At 30.2% G+C, this 26796-nt stretch overlaps 2 protein-coding genes across 2 annotated transcripts; both read left to right on the plus strand.

Moving 5' to 3' along the window:
* The first annotated feature begins 14812 nt into the window (after positions 1-14812).
* LOC100022227 (olfactory receptor 10AG1-like) lies at positions 14813-16439 on the plus strand. The gene is made up of 2 exons (XM_007497654.2): positions 14813-14840; positions 15526-16439. Exons 1-2 carry the CDS (start codon positions 14813-14815, stop codon positions 16437-16439), a joined length of 942 nt encoding a protein of 313 aa, XP_007497716.2.
* Positions 16440-24812: 8373 nt separating this feature from the next.
* LOC100022203 (olfactory receptor 10AG1-like) lies at positions 24813-25736 on the plus strand. Its single transcript, XM_016422859.1, has one exon. It carries the CDS (start codon positions 24813-24815, stop codon positions 25734-25736), a length of 924 nt encoding a protein of 307 aa, XP_016278345.1.
* Positions 25737-26796: the final 1060 nt, after the last annotated feature.

Consider the following 26796-nt stretch of genomic DNA (forward strand, 5'->3'; position numbering starts at 1 on the left):
TCACTGACCCTCAGCCATTGAATTAGGATCAACTTTGACCATATTTTCATAATCCTCAGGATTCATCATGTGTGATTCCTACACTCTATATTGTAATTCTCTGAGCAATTTTCTCAGTAATTGAGTTGGTGATTTGTAGCAAAACTAGATAAAAAATGACTCTAATTAGTCTTCTGTAGTGTTATATCCTACCTTATCACAACCATTACTAAGTAATGAGAAGACTTTTGATAGAATATTTTCATAATAAACAGTAGCTCAACAGATGAATCAAATTTTCACCTCCTCAGAGAAGTATTGTTCTCTATCTTGGTATACAAATTAAGGACAAGGTTCTGCCTCATAGAACTCTCACAAATTTTGGAGCCAACATTTCTACATCAATGCCAATAGCGTAATGAAGATAAAAGGATAATAGGGATTTTGTTTCCATTATTTATTATGAAGGGGACTTTATTTGTTCAATTCCATTAGAACTTCCCCTTAATATGTTAGAACTGATCTCAATATTGCAAATGATATTCTTTTGAGTATTTACTTAAATTTATGGGGATAGGCAACATTAATTAGTCATTTCAAAGTTGTCAAATATTGGTCAAATTACTAAAAACAGGATATAGACAGATAGGCAACTGATCAGAGTTTTACTCTTACTTTCTTACGATATGTAACTTTGAGGTTATAGATTGAAATGTGTCTGACATTCCACAGTTACTGCTGAGTTCTTCTTACAAATGTCCTGTATTTTTTTCACATAATATATTTACTTTTGACATCAACTAGGCAAGAAATACAGATTAATTTTGTCTGACACAGTCCTCCCAGAAGGTATTCTTTGTTTTATTACTTATGATTGATACACATAAAATATAGATATTTTTGTGAATATGCATGCACATATGTTTATATGTTAATATTTAAGTACTCTATTATTTCATGAAGCATTTTACTTTTCAAGGACTTTGCAAGCCATGATCTTACTGGGGCTGTCAATGATTCAGACTAGAAAACTGTCAGTATCCTTTTAAATACCATAAGACTCTGATCTCAGTTTACATAAATGTTTCTCTTCAAGTTACTATATCTAAATCCCATAATAAGACACCTGAATTTAAAGGTAATCTATTAGCAAACATGTTACACGTGATGGATATTTGTTTCATGGTAGTAAAAATAGCACAGGCTTACCTTTCTTCAGTGGAATATGGTGATATCCAGCCACTTCTTTGGATGGAAATATTTGAAACTATTACCTATATACTGACATGCTTAAAATACATTTTGACTTGTAAGACTCATGAAACACATTATTTGATTTAATCGTTTTTAAACAACTCATGAGGACAATCATTAAAGTATCAATACATGATGAATCTCAGGATCATGGGTATTAAAATTACCTTTGCAAGATCATAAAGTTTAAAAGTAGAATTTGAATTGGTGCTCTCCTCCCAATATTCATTATACAGCATCTCTCTAGGTCTGGTCCTACCCATTCAACAAGAATCAAACTCTTTCTAAAGAAGTCTCTTGCCTTTAATAGAGTTAGAACTCAAGGCAGAGCAGGTTTCTATTAAGTTCTGCTCCATGGGAATGGCTCATATCCCACATTACTTCTTACCATTTAACGAGGCACTAGGATTTTTGGCTCAAGTCCAGATCTGTACCAATTTTTATTGCAGCATGATGCCATACTGAAAACACTCATGGGTTTTGAGTCTGAGGACTTTGGTCCCTATCATTATTATTCTACACATTAGCAGTATCACTGTTCACAAATTACATGAACCCTTCAGCCTTAGTTTCTCCATTTCTAAAATAGATAATGATTCTGGCTGGTTTATCATGAGGAAAATATACTTTTTGAAGATTAAAATGTTCCATGAACATAATATTTCATGGACATTACTGAAAGCATATGAGGTGTAAATACTGTTCATTTATATTTGCCCCATAGGGCAAAGATCATTAAATATAAAAGAGTAATAGTAGAATGTTGACTTGTGCTGGAACTATTTCTACCTATAATGCAAAGATGAGAGAAGGATTTGATTAAAAATATTTTAACATGGATTGAATGAACACTAATAAGAAGGTAGATTATTTCAAAATAAGATCAATAATAAATTGTAGTATTGGAAGACAAAAAAAGAAAAAAATGTGGAAAGACATGTAGAAAGTGATGCAAGAACTTATACGAAGTGAGCAGAATCAAAATGTTATACACAGTAACAGCAATAATATGTGATAATCAACTGGGAATGACTTCAGTATTATCAGCAATGTAAGGATCCAAGAGAACTCCAAAGGACTCATGAGGGAAAAGGCCATACAGCTCCTCAGAAGTAAATGAGTTTGAATGCAGATTAAAGCATGCTATTTTCACTTGATTTTCTTCATAATTTTTCTATTATCCTAAATTATGTATCTTCCTTTACAACATGATGAACATGGCAATAAGTATTGCATGATAGCACATATATAACACATCGTATTACCTACCATCTCAGGGAGAGAACATAGATCACAAAGTGTCAGAATATAATTATTAAATCCAAGGAGATTAGGGAAAGATGAAAAGAGTTCTTATGTTTCTAAATATTTAAAGCAGCTCTCTTTTTGGTGGCAAATAATTGGAAATTGAGGAGATGCCCATCAATTGAGTAATGGCTAAACAAGTCATGGTATATGATTGTTATGCACTACTACTGCAACATAAGAAATGATGAGTCTGGGTATGTTGGGGGTCAACTGGGTGGCTCAGTGGATTAAGAGCCAGGTCTAGAGATGGAAGTTCTTGGGTTCTAATTTGGCCTCAGACACTTTCTAGCTGTGTATCCCTGGGAACGTCATTTAACCCCTCATTGATTAGCCCAGCATTGGCAAAGATTTTAAATTTTGCATGCCCATACTGTGACATCAAGATGTCTTTAACCGCTCCTCCACCTACATTATCTCAGAGAGTGGAAGGAAGGAAGTGCTCACTTTGGACAGTTGGGCAGAGGCTTGAGGTATGCAAAAAAAATGTCCTTAGGCACTGGGAAGAGGTGAAACTGAGAAGCTTCCCCAATGTTGGCTTAGAGCATGTGCCAATTCTTAACCAACTCTGGCCTAGACAATACTACTCTTCTGCCTTGGAGCCAATATATAATATTGATTATAAAACAGAAGGTAAGAGTTTAAAAAAAAGTGATGGGCAGGATAATTAGAAAATAAACTTGGAAAGAACTCTACTGGCTAACAAACAGTGCAATGAATAGAACCAAGAGAACATTATTTGCTACTATAGAATTAATACTGGATGCCACCAGACAGTAACCTAAAAGTGGAAAACATGATAGACAATTCATATGAACATGTCATGTGAACATGCTGACTTAATTCCTTATATAGTTGAGAAAATAAAACTTTGTCATAGAATTTTGTTAGAAAAATTTTTTTTTCAATTTCTTGCTTTCCTTCTAATTTTGGTTCTACTGGTTTTATTTGTACAAAAAATTAATTTGATATAGTCATTCATTTTACATTTTGTAATATTTTCTGCTTGGTCTTAAATTCTTTCCTTTCCCACATATCTAAAAGTATATGTTCATCAAATTTATTTATGATTTCAATCTTTATATTTAAGTCATTTATCCATTTTTGACTTTATCTTGGTATAGGATGTGAGATATTGATCTAAATCTAATCTCTCCCATACTATTTTCCAATATTCCCAGTAGTTTTTGTCAAATAGTGGGTTCTTATCCCAAAACCTGGGATCTTTGGGTTTATTGTACACTATCTTGCTGAGGTCATTTATCCCAAATCTATTCCATTGATCTTCCCTTCTTTCTCTTAGATCATATTGTTTTGATGATCATGGCTTTATAATGTAATTTTAGGTCTAATACTGCTAGAACCCCATCCTTCATATTTTTTTTCATTAGTTCCCTTGATGTCCTTTATCTTTTATTCTTCCAGAAGAACTTTGTTTTAATTTTTTCCCATTTCAATAAAAAAGGTTTCTTGGTAATTTGATACATATAGCACTGATTAAGTAAATTAACTTGGGTACGATTGTCATTTTTATATTAGCTCACCCTACCCATGAGCCATTGGAGTTTTTCCTATTTAGATCTGGTTTTAATTGTGTGGAAAGAGTTTTGTAGTTGTGTTCATGTAATTCCTGTGTTTTCTTGGGAAATAGATTCCTAAATATTTTATATTGCTTAGGATGATTTTAACTGGGATTTCTCCTTCTAAGTCTTGCTGCTGAGTTGTGTTGGAAATATGTAAAAATGCTGATGATTTATGTGGGTTTATTTTGTATCTTAAAAATTTGCTTAAGTTGCTGGAAACTGTATTTCTCACTTTAATAATGAATATTTATACATATAATATAGCCTCAGAGACTAATTTTTATATATAATCATACCATATACAAAATAAAGCCAAATGGTTACATTAATTAGATATAAAGGGTCATATAAAGATATTGGTGTAGAAGAGAATATTTTACATCAGATTTATGAATAGGGGAAGTATTACCAAAAAAAGACACAGAGAGCATTATAAAATGTAAAATGGATAATTTTGATTAAATCAAGTTGAAAACATTTCGCAAAAACAAATCCAATGCAGCCAAGCTGAGAAGGAAGATAGCCAACTGGGGCGGGGAGGGACTATATGATTTTTTTCTGATAAAGGCCCTATTTTTAAATATATGAAGAATTAAATCAAATTTATAAGAATGTCTTAGAAAATTATAAATAAAAGCAACATCAAAAAGAATGCAGATCATTCTGAGTTAATAAACAGTCAAAGGATATGAACAGAAAGGTTCTGAAGAAATCAAAAGGCACCTAATGATCAAGTGAATGGACGGGCAGGTCTGGAGAAATGGGGTCATAGATTCAAATCTGGTTCTAGACATTTCCTAATTATGTGACCCTTGCTAAGTCACTTAACCATAACTGCAAAGTCCTTACCACTTGTCTGTCTTTGAACCAATGTTTAGTTTTCAATCTAAAAATGATGGTAAGGGATAAAAAAAGAAATCAAAGGTATCTATACTCATATAATGAAGTGTTCTAAATCACCATTGCTTAGAGTAATGCACATTAAAACAACTTTGAGGTACAACCTCACAGTTATCAGATGAGCTAATAGGGCAGAAAAGGAAAAATGACAGATTTTGGAGAGAATGTGGTGAATTTGGGCACTGTTAATAGAGTGTGAATTTATCAACATTTTTGAGATCATTTTGGAACTGTGCCTAATGGATATAAAGCTATACATTTCCATTGATCTAGCAATATTATTACTCAGTCTGTACATTAAAAAGATAAAAGAAAAAGGAAGGTTGCCTATATATACAAAAATATCTGTAGCAGCTCTTTTGGGGGTGGAAAATTAGAAATTGAGGGAATGGTATCAGTTGGAGAATTATTGAGCAAATTGTGGTATATGTTTGTGATAGAATACTATCACATTGTTATCAATAGGGATGAAGAGGATACTTTCAAAATTTCATGGGAACATTTAAATGAACTGCTACAAAGGAAATTTAAAAATCTAGGGAAAACAGTGGGTACAGTAAAAATTTTGTACAATAAGTAAATATAAATTATGTATCTATCTCTTCCTAATAATGAAGTGATCCAAAATAATTCCAAAATACTTATATCGAAAAATGTTTTTCACTGACAAAAAAGAACTAATGGATTCTGAAGAAAATCAAAGAATACATTTTTCTTATTTTCTTCTTATTTTTCTGTTATGTGTATTGCTTTACAAGATGCATAATATGGAAATGTTTTCCCTGGCTTCAAATGTTCAATCTTTATAAAATTGCTTTCATTATGTGGGAGGAGTAGAAAAAGTATTTGGAACTCAAAATTTTAAAAAGTAGGATTATTTATTAATATGTATTTGAGAAAAAATGAAATAAAATTACATTAAATAAAATGTCATAGTTTTAAAACTTGATAAAAGTAAAAAAAAATTTTGGAAATAAACTATATAGAATATCAAGGAAAATAATTAAAAAGTTAGGCAATTAGAGTTAATAGATCTTTGAGACTTCCAATAATATTTCTGCAAAGCAACAGTCATCAAAATAAGTAGGTGTTGATTGAAACACAAAGAAATAGATAAACATAAAAGAAAGTAGAAGAGGACTAAGAAGTAAAAAAGTTCTATTATTACATGCTCAATAAAACTTAATAAAACATCATTTAGGAAATGAATTTTTCATTAAAAAGAAACTCATAGGAAAACTGAAAAAATATTTAACAAAAATCAACAAAAATTAGAATTATACCAGTGACTCACAATATTTTATAATAGATTCAAAACAGATTATGTAGTTTTCACAACTTTGTGAATCTGTAGGAATTTTCTAAAAGTTAAGATTTATTCAAAGTAATGTGATATGTTGATATTAAACTGATAATTTCAGATTTATTTAGTCAAGTTATTTTCTTAAATGTGATATTTATAAAACATTTATAGAGTGTCAGGCATATATGTCCTATATAAGTGCTTATTCTCTACTTTTTCCATTCCCCTTTTGAAGAAAGAAACTTTTAAAATCAATTTCTACTTCCATTTACACACTAACCATTAAGCAATGTGAAATACACACATCAGACAAATGCATCCTTCAATGCATATCTATATACTCTAGAAAAACAAATAAAATTTTTTCTATATGTGAAAATACATATTTCATTCTGTATCTTAAGTCCATCATCTCTCTGCTGTAAAAATGGAGATTTGAACCCCAGACTTCAATTCCCAGAAGTTCTTGGTAGTTCCCAGAATTTCCTGAAATCTCACTGGAGGTCTTCACCTGGTCAGAGAGCAAAAGGGGTATTTAAACTGACTTTTCCGGCTATGCACTCTCTCTCTACTTCCGCTTCTAAGCACACATGGCTCTCTACCTAGCCAGCAAGATGTAGGTTGCACGTGCTTTCTTATTTTGTATCTTCTTTATTTCTTAATCACTAATAAACCTCTAAAAATATAATACTTTTAGTAGAGAAACTAATTTTAACTGTTACATTGCAAGAAAGTAAATGGTGTTTTTCACCATTCTCTACTCTCTGACTTTTCTTTTTGTTGCTTTTAGTTCTAGTCTTTCAAATTTCTTATTTTTTCTCCATGAAGTTCTTATTATGTTTTTGTCTTGTTTTTACTTTGGTCTACATAAGTTTATACATGTCTTACAATTTTCCTCTGAAGTTTTATAAATTATTATACATTTTGGCAAATAATTTTATACTCACTTTTTTATCATTCCTCAAAAAATGTAACTTTGTTTCCAACTTCTTTGATCACAAATAGCACTACTAAAATTGTCATACATATAATAGATTTCCTCTTTGTAATATAAACCTAGTGGTGGTATTGATAGATCAAAATATATACATGATTTAGCTATTTTCTGGACATAGGTTCAGCTTATTTTTCTAGAATAAATAAATTCATAGCCTCTCATATTGAAAATAATTGTATCAGAATTCCCAAAGATCACTCATCGTTGCCACTTTCAATTTATATCATCTTGTCTGTTTGAAAATGTATAGGGGAGAAAAGGATTAAATTTAAAAGGGTTGGACTGGATTATTTAAGAGTATGGTCACCAGGAATTTAATTTTTTCCAAAGAGATTTATTTACAATTTATTTACAAATTGTAGGAAGAGTGAAGTAAGACAATCAGAGAGAAGATAAGGTAAAATATCTAAGTCTCTCTCAAGAGCTAAGTCTCTATTAAGGTTAGTTTTTTCAGAAAATCTAGAAGCTAAGAGTCAACTTTTCACTCACCATGTATCAGTTCACAGGAAGAGATTTTAGAACAGTCTCTCCAGGAACAAGATCTCGGGTCCAGTCGTCATTCCAAAAAATGAAGAATTGCCTCCAGTCTCCACTTCCAAAGAATGAAGAACTACCCCTCACAGGAAGTTACAGCTCCTTTTGAGGATGCTTCTTTTGTGTCACTTCCTGTGCCTTCCACTAATTTTACGTCTACCAATCACAGTTGAAACTTTGCTTTAAGACAGCCCAAAGACAGTCAGTTTAATTCTGATTTGTCACACACTATTGCAAACGTGGGTCCCAGACCTCCCACTTAATGATTAAGTGTTATGTTTACACTTTTGGTGATAAGATCTAAAAATAGGAAGATCTTCATACTCAACTTTTAGGTAGGGTATTTACACTTTTGGTGATTAAATCTAAAAATAGGCAGGGGTTACAATTTTAATCTTCACAATCAGGGGAAAGTTAATTTTAATCTTCACAATAGCAATGAGGTATAACCTTGACCATTTAACTATTAGAGAATGAATTTTAGTCTTTAAAATGTGAATCAATTTCATATAATCAAATAATAAGATATTTATCAAAATATCTATTTCACGTGTATTTTCTAAGTTGCCTATGTCCTAATTTTTATTATATTATTTCTTTGAAAATTTATAATTTAATATAAACAAGTATCTTTTCTTTTATGTAATCTATATGATGTTTTAAATTATGAACCTTTTTGATAATCATGGTAATGTCTACCTGTTTTCTCCAACTTGGAGTATCTTTTTATATTTGAGTAATACATCTGAATCAATATTATTTTTGTATGTGGTATCAATTTATGGCTACACATAATTTTTACTAAACATTATCCTGTATACACAACATAATTTTTTGTTACTTAAAAAAAAATTCTGTTCTTTTTTTAAAAACTTCCCCCCAGTGGATGGAGTTTTTGGATTTATTAAATGCTATGCTATTGTATTATTTGCTTCCTTATTCTATACAATTTATTACAAAAATTGTTCTCTTACTCATTCTGTCTTTGAATCTCTCTGTCTCATTCTCTTTCTCTCTCTCTCTCTTTTTCTCTTTCTGTTGCTCCCTTTCCCTATCAGATGCCCTTTTCCATAATTATTTCAATTTTTAAATTTAATTTCCAAAAAGCATAATCCCAAGTAAGTTGTGTCCATAGTCTCCATAGAAGAACTAAAATGATTTTCCCCCAACTATGACTGATCCTTTGGACTATGTCTTTCTTACCTTCTCAGACTATATTAGTGACATTCCTACTGGCTGAAATCTAATTTAATTTTCCATGCTTATCAAAATCCTGTCCTTCCTTTGAAGTTTAACTAAATCTTCCCCATTGCCTGAGCAAACATACTGACTATTTCAAATCATATTGATCTTTACCTTCTCTGAACACCTAGATTATACCAGATTTATATCTTAAATTTGTGACATTCCTTTAATTTCCATGCTTAGAAAAGTGTTAGTCCCCATTTTTTTGACAATTAGCAGATATTTGATCACTGAGGTAATATAAATAGAAATCCATGTGTATTTATGTACCTTGAGATCTTTCCTATACAATATTCATAATATTTTCTTTCTTTTCTTTTTTTTTAGTATGAATTATAAAGACTTTATTATGTAACATAAAGGACACTGGGAATATAGATTAACCCAAAAATATCTACTCATGAGTGATAAAGGAAAAAGTCATGTTTGTGGATGCATTACTATAAAGAATATGCCTGATACTTAGATGCACCAGATTTCATACTTAATCATAAATTAGTAATCATCAAAACAACCTGGTTTTGGCTAAATAATAGAATAGTGGAACAATGGCATAATTAAGCACATAATACACATTAGTAAATGACCATACAAATTTAGAACTTGAAAAACCCAAAGATCCAATGTTTTGAAGAAAGAACTCACTAAAATTCTAGGAAAACTGAAAAACAGTATGATATAAACTAGGTATAAACCAACATTTGACATGATATACCAGCACAATATGCTTTATACATAAAGAGTGATGATATAAGCAAATTAGGTTAGCATATAATACTATGCATATAATAATAATATAATAATATAATAATATATTATAATATAATAATAATAATATAATAATATAATAATAATAATAATACCTGTCAATTCTATGTATAAGTGAAGAACATGACCAAATGAAATAAAGAATATTACAAGCTATAAAATAGATCATTTTGATGATATTAAATAGGTTCTGAACAAACAAAACCAATACATTCAAGATTAGAAGGAAAACAGAAAACTTGGGAGAAAATAACAAAAATATTTCTGACAAATGCCCTATTTCTCAATTACAAAGAAATAAGTCAAATATATGAAAATAAAAGTCATTTCCCAATTTATAAATACTAAAGGATACAAATAGAGAATTTTCAGAAGAAAGCAAAGCCTTCTATAGATATATTTAAAATGGAATACTATTGTGCTATCAAAAATGACTTCAGAATTTCAGAAGTTATGATGATTTCAGAAAAAAAAACTGGAAAGATTTACAAGAACTGATGTAGAATGAAATGAGCAGAACCAAAAGAATATTGTACACTGTAACAATATTGTACAATGATTGTCTCTGAATGACTTAGTTACTATCTGCAATAAAATAATCCAAGATAACTCCAAAGGTCATGATGAAAAATGCTATCCATTGAAAGAGAAAGAAATGATGGAATTTGAAGGTATATCAAAGCATACCATGTTTCATTTTATTTTCTCTATGAATTTTTTTCTTTTTAAGTAATATGTTTCCTCTCCAAAAATATAATGAATGTAATAGTTTATATATCCTGATAATACATGAATAACCTATATTTCTAATTGTTTCATGGATGAGAAAGGGTAACGAGCAAATTTGGAAATAAAATGTGAGAAAAATATATGTTATAAACTGTGTCTACATATAATTAATAAAAAATACTCAAAATCAAAATCAGAACAAACTAATGTGCCCCCTAAATAATACCTTTTAACAAATTATGTTAATAATTCTTTCAGAGAAATTATTGATTTGTTCATTTAAATTGTTAGCTTAGAGTTTTTCATTGAGAGAATTAAACTGAAAGATAGGTAATTAAGGAAGCTAAAAATTAATGGGACTTTAGCTTCAGCTGAGAAATGAGGTCATGACAAATAATCAAAAGTTATTGTAGTGCCTATTCATAGAATTTGGATACAAAATGTAAATTTTTGTATCCTTTGAATACACAAGTATATGTATATTTGGATTAAAATGGTAAATATATTAAACTTACCTTTTTTATTCAATTATATGTATTTTTAAAATCCAAGATGGAAATAAATAATGATTTTTGAAAAAATATTATTAAGTAGTAACCAAAGAATCACAGAAATATTTGTTTAATCTCAGAAGCTTTTCTGGATGAAAAGAAGAAAAGTTTTATTTTTTCTGGTAATTTTGTTTTTCTCAAATACGTTCCATATGAATGTTGATTACATTTATAGTATAAGCATTAAGGAAGGTGAAGTGTTATCATATTCAGCTAGGATTTTACACTATTAGGAAGAAAATAATATTAACCTAAAGGATTCTTGAAGCTTGATTTCTCTAATTACAGGAGTCAAATATAATCTCATTTTTATTTGAAATAATGCCAAAAAGGCAATTATGATATGGACAAGTATAGGTTGGGAAAGTCTTACTTTCCCACAGAATATAAAATACTTCCTCTATTAGATGTGGCAGTATTTAATTTAAATATTTCATACTACTTACCTAGAAAGTATTACTCTTGAAATGTTCAATTACAGTAATTTCAAAAATTATATTTTCATGATGATTAACAATTAATTATATCAGTTTTTGGAGTGTGTGTGTATGGATGTTGGACCAGTGTCCCTTCACTAGCTTTTTATTGTGATGGTTTGGTGAACTGCTTTGCAAAGTCTTCTGGGCTTAGTTCATCAGGAATTGATTACATTCTGGAATTGAGAGCTAGGTGGGACCTTTAAAGGCAGAACACCAGTATTAGAAGTGATCTCATGAAATGTACCATAAGATGTGAAAGTTGGGAGGGACCTTATAGGTATTTTTGGCATATAGTCATCCCTCACTATATCACAGTTCACTTATTGCATCTTCACTGTATTATGGTATTATTTTAAGAATCTAATTTTGTATTTTGGAGTTTTCTCTTTATCTAGGGATTTTACCAGTGAATATCTTACCATACACAATGGAAATGGAGTAAGCCACTACTACTTGTGCAAGTTTGCCAATGTGCACAATATTGGCTGATGGAATTAAAGGCAATCGATCACAGTGCTGTTTTCTGAATCCTGGTTGCTGATTGGCTCAGTGACTGTAGTATGTCTGTTTGCTCTCCTGAACTATTCCCATATGTTTAACATCTCCCCTTGTCCATTTCACATCAACATTTGATTGTTGCACATAGTGTTGCTGTGAGGTTTTGTGTTTTTGTGAAATTTTCCTAAAAGTTTGAATTTATCTCAAGCCCATTGCCACCCAAACCTTCTGAGCCTTCTTAGGCTTCTGGCAGTGAACTCAAGTGCCAGAGGAAGATCCTTACCATCAAAGAGTAATAAATAAATATAACATTGCTACTAAATGGATTTTCACTCATCATATGGGTCTCTGGTATGTAACTCCCATGCTAGATGAAGTGTCACTCTAATTCCTTTGCTCAACTTTATTTCTTCCTCATTCTGGATGCAAACAGGTGATTTTTCCTCAATGTGATTTGATATGATCATTATGTGGCCATATGTAAGTCAAATACTATTATCAGAATGATCTTTATTAATAACTAATATATCTATAACCTTTTCAAATTAGAATTTTGACAATATCTTTACTAGCCAGAGATTTCATTGGATCCATTTTATAGAATATAAAATTGGCTGTGTGACCTTGGGCAAGTCACCTGACCCTCATTGCCTAGTCCTTACCACTCTTCTGCCTTGGAGCCAATACACAGTATTGACTCCAAGACGGAACATAAGAGTTTAAAAAAAAAGAATATAAAATCGGGCTTCAAAGAGGTAGGGAATGAACTGTCCTCATTCATATCATGAATAAGTGCCTAAAATATCACTGGAACTAAGGTCCTTGGATTCAAAACCCATGGATATTTGTCATTATGGCCTACTACTCCTTTAATAGTATTTAAAGAAGTAGAACTCACCTCTCATTAAAAAGTGAGGAGTGACCTGGGGGAGGAATTTTCCCAACAGAGAAGACTGCCGCAGTAATCTTTAATATTTGAAGAGTTTAAAAGTTATTGGACACCAAGAGTTTGTTTCATGTTGCATGAGTAGTACCGACTTTCCAGTGGCAACACTGAATGGTTGCATTAGGAGAAGAATCCTCTTTTAAATCTTATTTGCGAAAGTTTTGTTTCTTGCTGCCACTAAGCATTAAATTACTGCAGTGTCATAAGGATCTAATAATACCTTTCAGATCTATATACCTCATAGGGTTTTTGGGAGGGTCAAATAAGTGATTGTATTGAAAGGTTTTTGCAAACCATATAACACTATAAATATGCATATGTTATTCAATTTCCATGAATTAAATCAAGAAGCAGATAATATGAATTATGTCATCTGAATAAGGTAAGTCTGAACTATCTGTTATAATCAGCACTTTGGGCTAATTGTAACTATAGCATCTCTGAACCATAGAGTCCTATTCAGGAAGGCCGACTTGAGACTACAAAAGGAATAGAACATCCAAATAAAGGAATCCTGTTTGCTCTTCTTGGACAAGGAAAGGAAAGAATTTATTCAAAAGACTCTTTTATTTTTCAAATATAAACCATTATGAAATTCAACTTGATTATGGTATAGAATGAACTTTGAAAACTATAAAGTTTTATACTTATTTAAAGGATAATTTAATGGCCACGACAAAAAAAAAGGAACACTTAATTGAAATTGATAAAAGAAGGAAAAAAAGAAACAAAAGACATTGGGGTACCAAAGTCAAGGTCAACAATATTAAAATCTTTATTGTCTGATTGATTGGGATGGAAAAAATTTTCCTTTGAAAAATACCTAATGTGAAGGATCCTTCCATTTACGATTGAAATTCACATATATTTAAACTTCTTTCTTTAGCCCTATAGTCTCATGCAAAGGAAATTTAGAACCTCTATTATTTGAAAGATGTCTAGATTTTTTCTTGACAAAATTACTCTAGTCAAGGCTCTTAAAATTACAGATTTGCAACTAGAAGCCTCTTTTAAGATAATCTAGCTCCACATATTTTATTTATTTTTAATAGATTTTTTATTTGGTCAATTTCGAACATTATTCCTTGATTACAAAAATAATTTTCTACTCCTCCCTCCCCTCCTGCCAGCCCTCCCATTGCCGACACACAATTCTACTGGGTATTACATGTGTCCTTGATCAGAACCCATTTTCATTCAATATCTTATTTTACATATAACAAAATCAAACAAAGAAGGAATAAATAAATGATGAGGGTTTGCTCATCTAGCAAGTGCAAAGGTGGGGTATTACAAAATAGATATTCACTTCAAGTTTATTGTTTTATATACTTCCCCCTACTGTGTTTCATCTCTGACACTTTCAAAGATGACTGGAAGAATATTTCTGATAATTTTAGTTGGTAAGTTAAGGTAAATTCTATAATGGAACTAAGAAATTTAAAAGAGGAAAACAGTGTTTGTAGCATGAATAACTAAAGAACATTCAATTAAACTAGACAACCTAGCCTGAGAGGCCCATGAATCCAATGTACTTAAACTAGAATTTTTAGAATTTTTTTTTGCAGTTTTACTGCTGTATTTTGTCTATATTTTTAACATCACCAAGATGTCTGAAAATCCTTCAGTGACCTCGTGAACATATTATCAATAGAAATTTCCCATGTACCAAGGAATAGGTACAGGAGTGAAACCCTTATTTAGTTACTTTAGGGAACTGATTCTGAATAAGTAAGGAATAATGGATCATCCCAGGAAAAGAAGAGAAAGTAACCAAAGATTAAAATGATTAGAAGAAAAAATTATAGTGCTTATAAAACTTTAGAGAGATAATAATATTTCATTCCCTCCAGATATCTCTTTAAAACAGATGTTTCTTCTAAAGTCAAGAAATAATATCTTTAAAAACATATTTTAAATATGTAGAATAGTATTCAGATTGGTATTTTGCCCTTATTTTTATTGTACAATATTTCCCATCATTCTTGCTTCTTCATTTCAATACAAATATCAATCATCATTTCAATCTAAGTGTCAATCAGAAAATCACAAACCTTTTTAGATTTTTAGAAGAGAACAAACTTAATAAAGCAGAAAATCTAGAATATTAGCATTTGGAAGGAGCCATAGACGCAGATCATAGAATGAAGTGGCAGAATAGCAGCTTTGAAGCTATAAGAATAAAATCAAGAGTTCAAGAGGTTTAGAGTACAAGCTGTTAAAAGGCCAGACCAACAATGGACCTTACTAAACAATATAAAGCATATAATTCCAAAGCTAAAAATGACAAAATATTTGTTGGCAGAATTTGAATGGATATCAAAATATAGAAATCAAGATTTTTGGAGATCATATCATTTTAATTTTTGCAGAGAAAAGAAACTGAGAACCAGAGAAGATGATTTGACTTTGATGTCCCATGGACACTATCACTATAATTGGAAATGGCAGAAGGAAATCTAACAACTGTAGTGGAATTCATTCTCCTGGGATTTTCTAACCTTCCCAACTTTCAAAGCTTTTTATTTTGTATTTTCTTAATCATCTACATGAGTATTCTGATAGGGAATGGTCTCATTATTCTACTAACCAGAGTCTCTCGAGTTCTCCACACACCTATGTATTTTTTCCTTGGGAATTTTTCTTTCTTGGAAATCTGTTACACATCAGTCACTCTCCCCAATATGTTGACAAATCTTTGGACCCATGAGAGAAATATTTCTTTTTTGGCCTGTGCAATACAACTTTGCTTTCTCCTTCTTCTAGGAGGCACTGAGTGCTTACTACTGGCTGTGATGGCCTATGACCGTTACATGGCCATCTGTAAACCACTCTATTACCCTATCATCATGAATCACAAAGTTTGTGTCCAACTGGTGGTGGGTTCCTGGACCACTGGAATTCCAGTCATGATTGGGCAGACATATCAGATTTTCTCTCTTCCTTTCTGTGATTCTAATGAACTTAATCATGTTTTCTGTGACATTCCCCCATTACTAAAGTTGGCTTGTTCAGACACTTCTGTGGTACAGCTCTCTGTCTATGTTGTTGCAATGTTATTTGGCATGATACCCTTTATATTGATAATAAGGTCCTATGTAGAAATCATCATTACCATCCTCAAGCTTCCATCAAATGCAGGAAAACAGAAAGCCTTTTCAACTTGCTCTTCCCATCTCATAGTTGTAGTTTTATTCTTTGGGTCTGCAATCATTACATATTCGAGACCAAAGTCAAAAAACTCAGGAGGAACTGGCAAAATGCTCTCTCTTTTCTACACCATTGTAACCCCAATGTTTAACCCCATGATATATAGCCTGAGAAACAAGGATGTCATTGATGCACTGAAAAAAATATTGCCCAAATAATTTGATAAAGCAATTCTGCTTGCCCAATTACAATTTGTCATTTTGTGTCATTCATCACAATTCTCATTAAAATCTTCTTGCCCTTTCCATTCTATTACATGTGTTTTAAATAATTCAATTTAATAACATGCACATATACATGATTATTTAAGTGTAACATTGTTTTAGTTATGAAACTCACTTTTTTCATTCAAAGGTTTTCTATAACTCTTGTCACAGGATATCCAGATAAACTTAGGATATCTATACATATTCTTCAGATTGTAAAATGTCCATCCCATAATATTTTAATTATTTAATATAAGTGTTTCTAGAAAAGTTGTTTTCATTACAAGAATTATTAATGCACACAATTATTCATACACAGAGAAGAATTGTTATGAAATATATAAATTCCTTAGTAAAGAAAGAATGCTGCAATACAACCCTTTACTGTATATCATCTTATGTAGTAAGAAATATATCAAAGTAATTGAATTAAACATTTTAAATTGTCCTGTGGTCTCATTTCATTTATTGGAAGTCTGTTCATTTTAATCAAGACCATATGTTGATAAACTGGATTGTTTGTCAAAAAACATACTTCTTTTATAATATGATTATGTATGATAAAAGCATGTTTTAATGATGAGAAACTGAAGAACTTGCATTCAGTCTTTATGTGATCAATGAAAAATCATATATATCAAGTGAGTGGGAAAAATGAAGATGTAATACATTTTAAACAAATTTCAAAAAATATCAAGTGTATAATATTTGAAGCATCTTAATAAATTTAATATTTCATTTTGTTGTAATTTATTTTAATATTGATTTACTTGTTTTTCAATTACTTAAATGAAGCTAACGTTCCCCAAAAGATTTTCAATTATCAGCCTAAATACATGCAGTTTTCAAGAATAATCCTTATTATAAAGTTACCTTCAGGTCTTTTCTTAGCCTCATTGCTCTTTTCTCTATACACTGAATACCATGTTTATATTTTTAAATCCATATATTCATCAGTGAATCAATAAAAACATATTTATTAAACATTTGCTATCTTAAGCGCTAGGAATGGTAAATATTAAAATGTGTATGTGTCAGAGGGAGAAGGGGTAGGGAAATAAGGAGAAGGAAAGTGGCAAAAATGGAAAGAGGTAAGAAGTCAGTGAAAGATTACTTAAATATATTTCCATAAACCCAACACCAATTGTTTCATATTCCTTGTAATGATCTACCTGAGGTATTTTTTCAATAAGCTATTCTCTACTTTATTTCCTGAAGAGCTAGCCTTCCTAAATTTTACATTCAATAACTTCTCAAATGTCTCATTAAATTCTACTTTTATTTCCTTCCAAATGCATACTGTTTCCAGATTCTGTGGTGGATAGACTCAGAGGAAAGTGCCAGTCGAAAATGTGTTTGGTTGGGCTATGAAAATTTGTTATATTTCCATTTATTTTTTTCCATTTAAATCAGAGAGAAGTGGGGAAAGTAGATCATTGCTGATTGAAAAGTATTATATAATGAAATGGAAAAATCAGCCAACTAGCAAAAAAAAAATTGATCTGACTTATGAACATGCAGTACAACATGTCCTCTATGGTGAAGCCTATTTCAATCTTGGATGGGAAAAAGGCTCTTAAAAAAAGCAAAGATCTGAAACCACAAGTACTGGATTAGAAGCATTCTAACACAGGGTTTAGGCATTTGCTGGTACAAACAAGTAAGATGGAATATGGAAGTGAAGAAAGAAAGGATAATCAATGTTCTACCGGAAGTATTAGAGCTGAGGCTTCAGATCCAATAGATGTCATCACCATTATCATCATCATCTTCATCATCGCACTTTGAACAGGTCATGAATCTGCCATATGAACTTGCATTTCTCTGTCACTTTTCATGATCAAAGTAAATTTCTATTATGCTGACATAATTGGAATTTAGTTATGTGATCATAGACATATGCATAAATATACTTATATATAGGAAACTAAATAGAAAAAAAATAATTACAATGATGGTCTATCCTATTCAATTCATCAAAGAAAATCCAGAATAAAGATTTTTTATTACCTTTTAAAAAATCAAAAGGTAGAATTTTCCCCACAGTGCATGGAAAGGTGCTTTATTATATTGATAGTATAATGTAATATCAAGAAAATTATTTTTGTGATATGATATAAATTTGATTAACATATTTTTTATTCCCCATTTGTAGTATTGTATTATTTAGTTATTACCCATTTCACCACTTTGAGATGAACCTTTCTCCTTTCTGACATGATAGGCTTAAAGAAAAAGTTTTGAATGAGATCAGTGATACTGGCAATTATTTTATATTTCATATATGAATCCCAAAGAAAAGGGCTGTCTTTTATATTTAATGTCCTTTGGACAATTGTACAAGTAGTTTTATACTTTAATAAATGTATTAGTGTGTAAACTCAACTCATAGACGAATATATGTGTATATATATATATATATATATATATATATATCATCATTAGTACAATTCCTAAAGTAAGACAGGGCAGAAGAACATGTATGATAAATGGCATTGTATATGATCTAATTACTTTAAATACCCTCTTTGCTGTAAATTATGACTTCTGAAGACCATCCTGAAGTTTGGAACTTTCATCACCCTCTTTTCCATTAATAATTACTAGTAATCATATAAAAAACTCTTTAAAGATGTTATATATAGAAAATTATTTTACATGATTTCACATGTAAAATATCTAGCAGACTGCTTACTATCTCAAGGCTAGAGGAGGGGCAAGAGAGACAAATGAAGGGATGATGAGAGAGAAAAAAGAGGGAATGGGATAGTGGAAGAAAATTTGGGACTCAAAATTAAAAAAATATATACATTTTAATAAATATAATTATTCATGTAACAAGAGAAATGTTAAAATTATATGATTATACATACATATGCATATTTTATTTAATTAATGACATAATTCATCATATAATTTAAACTTTTTCATGATAAACCCATGAAGCAAAGAGTATCAGCACTATTGTCCACATTATATACATGATCAAAATGAGACAGTAATTAGTGACTCAACAACATTTGTAATATTAGTAAGTAGCCAATCTAAGATGTAGTCCAAGGTCCCTAAACTTGAAACCCAAGAGTATTTGGCTACAGAATGCTATTCATTAAATATATATAATTAACTAGACTTGTTCATAAGTCCTGGTAAGTTACTAAAAAGCAGGAAGTTTAACAAGATGATCTGTTTATACAGGGTAGGGCAGGACACAAATTATACTTCTAAATAAAGTTCTCAAACTTTTATTAGTTGAGAGAACATTTTATGGAGAGTTTGGCTCCTTATTCATAAAGAGAGACACTTCTTGAGAATCGACATAGCATATATTGTAATTTGAGTGGAATTCTACTTGAAATTTTGCTTCTAACACAATTTTTGTGACAATCAAAAGTTAATTTACTGCTAATGAGATATGTACATTCCTTATATATAATGTGAATATTCATAACTTTAATATATGTGCCATTGGACTTTCTTGATGAACAAATCAGAGACTCTCTCTGGTGCTATTAGAATAACAAAGTATATACTTTTATATTATGTTGATGAAAGCATGAAACATGGGAGTACGATTGAATTTTCTCTGAGAAAGGTAAGTTTGGTCTATTTTAGTTGTATCCTCAGGTTCCCTCACTTTGGATTATTTTCAACAGATAATCTCTATGTCAATAACCTACTTTGGCATTCAGCTGAGTCAAGAGGGTAATTCATTTGAATTGTGATAAGATTCCAATGAGTCCTATTGCTTAAGGATTGTCTACTGTTTGCAGAGAGGTTGTTCTTCAATCATTTAATTTTTTTCCAAATCATGATGATCTCATAGATAATAGCAATCCAGGCCCCTCTATATTTCACTGTCTCAGAGATGAATCATTAACAAAGCTAGTAAAGTCTTAAATTGTAAAGAACATTGAAAAGTGCTGAAATTCATAGTAAAATAATATAGTTTTCCTCATACTCATATTAAGTAAATATGATGACAAGAAATTTAACAAGGCACAGACATACTGTACATAGATTATAAAAGGGAAAATATTTGTTATTATCGACAGTATGTCAAAAGAAAATTTGGAGAATTTGGAAAAAAATGAAAATATCAAAAGTTACTGAGGAAGTTTCTGCTTTTATATTGCATTTCTCAGCATATACTTTTGTTTAATCTGTCAGTTTAATAGCAATCATAATTAAATTATATTTTCTTTGGCTACTCATATTTGCTTGTTCTTTTCATCAATCCATCCCAAATATCAAACATCTAATGTGCTTAGACTTCAAACACCTGAAAAGTAAAGCAATGAAATTCTCATAGCTGTGCTCCAACATGTTTTATATACTGTAGCAAAAGATCCTTTTTGAGCTTAAATGAACTAGATTAGGTAATTTTTGGTCCCTTTTATTTCCTTGTGAAACTATGGCCAACATATCACAGACAAGGGAATGTCAAGTCTGAGACAGTGAAAGAGTTCATTCATGTTTGGCCTTTGGAATTTCCTTGACAAGAAAAACAAAACCCCTTTCTTAGAACAAAAATTGATAATTATTATTTACTTGGTGGTACTTTAAAATGTCTTTTATTTATCTTTATTTCACCTTTAAGGAATGGGAAATTAAATTGCAAAGTATTTATTAGAATAGGACTAGTAAAAGTAATTTTTTCTCCATTAATTTAAATTTAAACTTATAATCTTTCCTCTCACATGCCTACAAATGACTAAGCCAATGAATTTCTTTGAAATTTCTTTCCAAAGTTAATCTACATTTAGTCAATATTTATTTAAAGAGTTTGAAAAACCCTTAGAATATGAGATGGAAAAGATTTTAAAGAGTAAATATAATGAAGACCAATATTCAGAAGATGTAAAAATAAAATGTTCTGGCTGTTCAACTCTTATTTTGATTTTTTTCTCAACAAGAACAAAAAACAATCTTTGAAGCAGGTCATAAAACTGTTCATTAATAGAGAAAGGATAACCCAGATTTATGAGGATTTAGTCATATAAGACCTAGTTAACTTGGATGAGCTCCTAGCAACAGGTACATTCATCTTCTGTTATAGGATGCTAAGAATATTAAATTTATGGGATGGCTAGGTCAGCTTAAACAATGTTTAGAATATTTTGAAGTATACTGTATATTCTATAAGGGGGTAGCTAGGTGGCACAGTGGAAAGTTTTCTAAATTTAGAGTCAGGTAGTTCTGAGTTTGAATCAGGACTCATACTCTTCCTAGGTGTATGACTCTGTCTAAGTCACTTAACACTCATTTGCCTCAGTTCCTCATCTAGAAAATAGGGGCACACAAAGTATTTAAATGGATGACAACTCCAGTATTCTTTCCAAGAAAAAACAAAACAAAACAAAAAAATGGATTTTGTCAACAAGGTCGAAAGTTTGGGCATGACAATGAATGGACAACAACAAAAATGTATACCATAAAATGGGAATCAGTGCAAGTGATATTCATTTTTTTTCAAAACAAAGGAATGAGGAACACAGATGAGGAATGATGATCCCACACATCTTTGTTCTATTACTCAACAGAATTACTAAAGAAATTTAACCAACAAAGCATTTGTAACAATTGAGCAATATTTCTTACAGTATATTTAATCTGATTTCTCTGGGATTATAAGATTTTTGAATCACCTTTAGAAGGTTACCTGATAATATAATTTCCCCTACATCTAAAAGTATTAACATGTTCACTAAGTTTTTATTCCATTTAAGAAAAAAAAGATGAAATGTAAGAATTCCTTTGAAATTGGAAGAGCAGTTGATTGACATCAAAAAAGGTACAAATTTCCTAGTCAAGTTTCAAAGGAATCAACTTTATCTATGATTGATTAATGACTCTGAAAATTAATATCATGGTTTAATATTAAGCCAGTTTTTATCTGCAGATTATTTGCATCCAAAGTATCTTTTTCAATTATATAAAAATTATTAAAATTAATATCTAAATAAATTTGACAGAATTAGACTCAGTCTATGATGTCTCAAAATTTTACCTCAATTACTAGGGAAAATAATGCTGAATAGTCAATCATATGGCTACTACTAAAATATTAATTTAAAAATAAAATTATGGTGACAGAAATATAATTTTTGACATTAATAAAATATTATGTTAAATTATTGACTAAATGTTCATTCATTTAAAATTTCTCATTTTTGGGAAAACTACCATTGTATATAATCAATATATTAGAACATGTATATAATATGAAAAATATGCATACATTGGCATTGAATGGCATTATCTGATTATATATCATAACATTTTGGAGGTACTTGTAAGGATAATGAAAAGTAAAAACTCATGAATTTAGCTCAATAAAAGATTTAAAAAATGTTTTGCAACTTCTCATTACACAGAGATAAAGAGAACATAAAATCAATGTAACTATTAAGTTAAAAAGGTAAGCATACATTTATAACTTCAAGGATAGAATTTGAAAAAGAAATCCCCCCTATTAATTTTGAAAACATCATAAATTCTACTTTGCTTTATAATAATATTGGATACTAACTATATAAATATTAAAGGGATAAGATAAGCAATGGTAATTGAGGGTTCCCTCTTTCAAAAATTAAAATCTACTTGGAGAGTTAGTATATTTATGATGATGATGATGATGATGGACTCTGAACTATTAATTCTTTCTTCAAACACACACAATATACATATATGCATATGCACATCATATATATATACATATGTGTGTAGACATACATAAATGGACATTTATATGCACATATACAAATATTAAATATGTGCATTCATATTTATATGGATATGGATCTATATAGATGCATATATATGCACACATTCCTATTATTCCACACTTAATTTTATCTTTACCTATATATACACCTATACACATATAGAGAGAAACCTTATATATGTTCCTATGTTTATATATGTGTATGCATACACACACATATATATTCATATATATATAGTATGTACCTGTATATGTATATGTATATAATTTGTGTATATGTGTATCTCCTCCAATATAAATATTTTTAATATACTTATATGGGGAAATTTTATGATGAGGTAAGTTTCTAAAGGTGGTTAATTTACAACAAAAATATAATATAATCTTAAAAACATTCAATTAATTAATTAATATAATATGATAATATATAATTAAATTTAAATTTTAAATGTTTAAATTAAAATTAAACTTTAAATATAATAATGAATACAATAATATATTTATTATATTTATATTGGATAGATACATACATGCATATATGTATATATGCATATATATATATATAATACAGAGTATATTAAAATATATATGCCTCTGTGGAAAGACACAGAGTTCCTTAATGGGAAAGATATCTTCAGTAATTATCATAGTTTTATATGTATATATATAAAAATATATACACAACACAATAGGTATTTAATAAATTTCATTAATCAATAATCAATTAATAAGCACTTATCATTTACCAGGCTCTGTGTTAACCACTGAAGATGCAAATACCAAAACAAACAAACAGAGAACAAAACGAAAAAAGACAACAAACATCCCTTATTCTCAAGTAATCCATTCTTTAACAGAGATAATAACAAGGCTATAGACATTCATCTAAGTACTCATTGTTACAAGTAGTTAATCCAGTCAAATTGTCACTGAATTAAAATATGGAGAAAAGAAAAAAAAATATGAGAAACAGTGACAAATAGTTAACAGGGTGAGAATATTATATAAAATGTAATAGGCTACAGGAGCCCATTTCTCATAATGCCAGTGTTCTTTAGGAGGAGCAATCATATTTATTTTTCAGATCACATTTTGTATAATATTGATGTATCTCATAATAAAATTAATTTATTCATTGCAAAGTATATATGGAATGTTATTCTTATTTTGTTGAGGATAATTTAATGTATTTTGTTGGATATTTCTAGGATTTTCATTTGAATTCAGATGTTCTAGGATCTGGGAATAACATAATTTTGAGTGGATATACTAAGTAGAAAACATAGGCTGTTGATGAGTGGATGGCATCATATTTTGCAAATATTTTTTCATTGGAAAAGAATTTATGTTGTGTAGTCTTGGATGTAAGATTTTGAACTATCATAAAAAATGGAACCTAATAAGTGATGTATTTAGAGCCTTACACTACAGACTAAATATCAGCAAAGGCAAAAGGACACTATTTCACATTTTGAAATAGAAGACCAGTTAAAGCCTAGAATATGAGACCTAGAAAAGAATTTGCATATTTTCCATTCTTATTTTACAGAAGACATGAAGCAGAGGACCAATATGCATTTTAAATAATTTTTTTCAAGATGGTAGGAAGAAATTTTACTGTTGTAGTGGAATTTATCCTTCTGGGATTTTCTGACCTACCTAAAATCCAAGGGGTTCTGTTTGGAATTTTCTTAATCATGTACATGACTATTCTGCTAGGAAATACTCTCATCATAATAATAACCAAGACTGATCCGAGCCTACAAACACCCATGTATTTTTTCCTTGGAAATTTTTCCTTTTTGGAAATATGCTACACATCAGTTACTCTCCCAAGAATGATGATGAACCTATGGACCAAGAAAAGAAACATTTCTTTCTTAAACTGTGCTTTACAGCTTTGCTTCCTACTTATGCTAGGAGGTGCTGAGTGTTTGCTCCTGGCTGTGATGGCATATGACCGTTATGTGGCGATTTGTAAGCCACTCTATTATTCTCTCATCATGAACTCCAAGGTGTGCATCCAACTGGTTGTTGCCTCATGGATCAGTGCAATGCCAATTGTGATAGGACAGACATACCAGATTTTCTCTCTACCCTTTTGTGGTTCTAATAAACTCAATCATCTTTTCTGTGATATGCCTCCATTACTGAAGTTGGCCTGTGGAGATAAGTTTATGAATGAGTTCTCTATCTATGCTGATGCTGTAGTGTTTGCTATGGTTCCATTTCTTTTGATCCTTGGGTCCTATATCAAAATCATCACCACCATTCTGGAAATGCCATCAACCACTGGGAGGTATAAAGCCTTTTCCACTTGCTCTTCCCATCTCATAGTTGTAGCCTTATTCTTTGGGTCTGCTATCATTACATATTCAATACCCAAGTCCAATAATATGTCAGGCATGGATAAAGTGCTTTCTCTTTTCTATACCATTGTGATACCAATGTTTAACCCCATGATATATAGCTTGAGGAATAAGGATGTCATTGCTGCACTAAAAAAAATATTACCTAAATGACTTGTATCATTAATTGTATGGTAAATTTATATATTCTACTTTCCTCTTTTCTTAAGTTGTTTCCTTATCCTTATATTCTTCTCCTCCTAATATTTTCTCTTATCTTTGAGAAAACTTTATCATTTATTCTTTATCCTCCCAAATTACACAAAAATGCAGATATTTCACTGATCCCAATTTTAATAGTATTGGTAAGACATGAAAAGAAAATAATTTACCATTAATCATCACTACAATATTTTTGAGCTTTTGAAATTGTATTTCCTCTTGAAGTGAATAAAAGTGAATTCATTTATTTGAATATTGCATAATAATATGTTCTATCATCAGTATAAAAAATAGAACCAACTCAAAAATGCTATACACATACTAGAGAGGTACATAAAAATTCATTATGAGCTTTATACAGTTTTATTGAGAGTAAGAATAATTGTCACATATTTGCACATGTGAAATAATTATACTCATATTTGCATATGTATGGAAACACATTCTTGACATAGAGAAAAAACAAAAACCTTGAAATAAGATAAAATCTTGTTTCAGACCTATAATAATTGGTAAACTGAATCACCTACTTAGCTACTTCTTGCCTCAGATTCTTATTTATAAAATTAGGGTTCTAATAGCATATACTTTGTAAAATTTTTGTGAGAATAAAATTATCCAATATGTAAAATACCTTGAAAACTTTATAGCTCTAAATTCAAGATATGTCTTTAGCATGAAGAATTGCTAGTTTTAAATTCTACTGCTTATGTAAAATTTTTTTTTGACAGTGGATAAAACACTTAACATCAATAATATAGATAACTTCTCAATATTTTATTTAATTTGTGACCTACAATTAAAGGATGTTCCTATCTTAGAGTTCACATTATCAGGGCAGATAATATATGTAAAATACTAAGAAAAATGGCAATAATGGTAAAAAATGAAATTTGCCAATGCTTGAAAGTTTTAAGATATATGAATTACTTTAAAACATGATTGCTAGAATTGTTCAAAAGTAAAAATATTCCTGAAAGGAACTTGTATCATTAAACTAGGAGATCCTTGG

This window comes from Monodelphis domestica, chromosome 6 (genome assembly GCF_027887165.1).
Source record: "Monodelphis domestica isolate mMonDom1 chromosome 6, mMonDom1.pri, whole genome shotgun sequence".
NCBI classification, from domain to species: Eukaryota; Metazoa; Chordata; class Mammalia; order Didelphimorphia; family Didelphidae; genus Monodelphis; species Monodelphis domestica.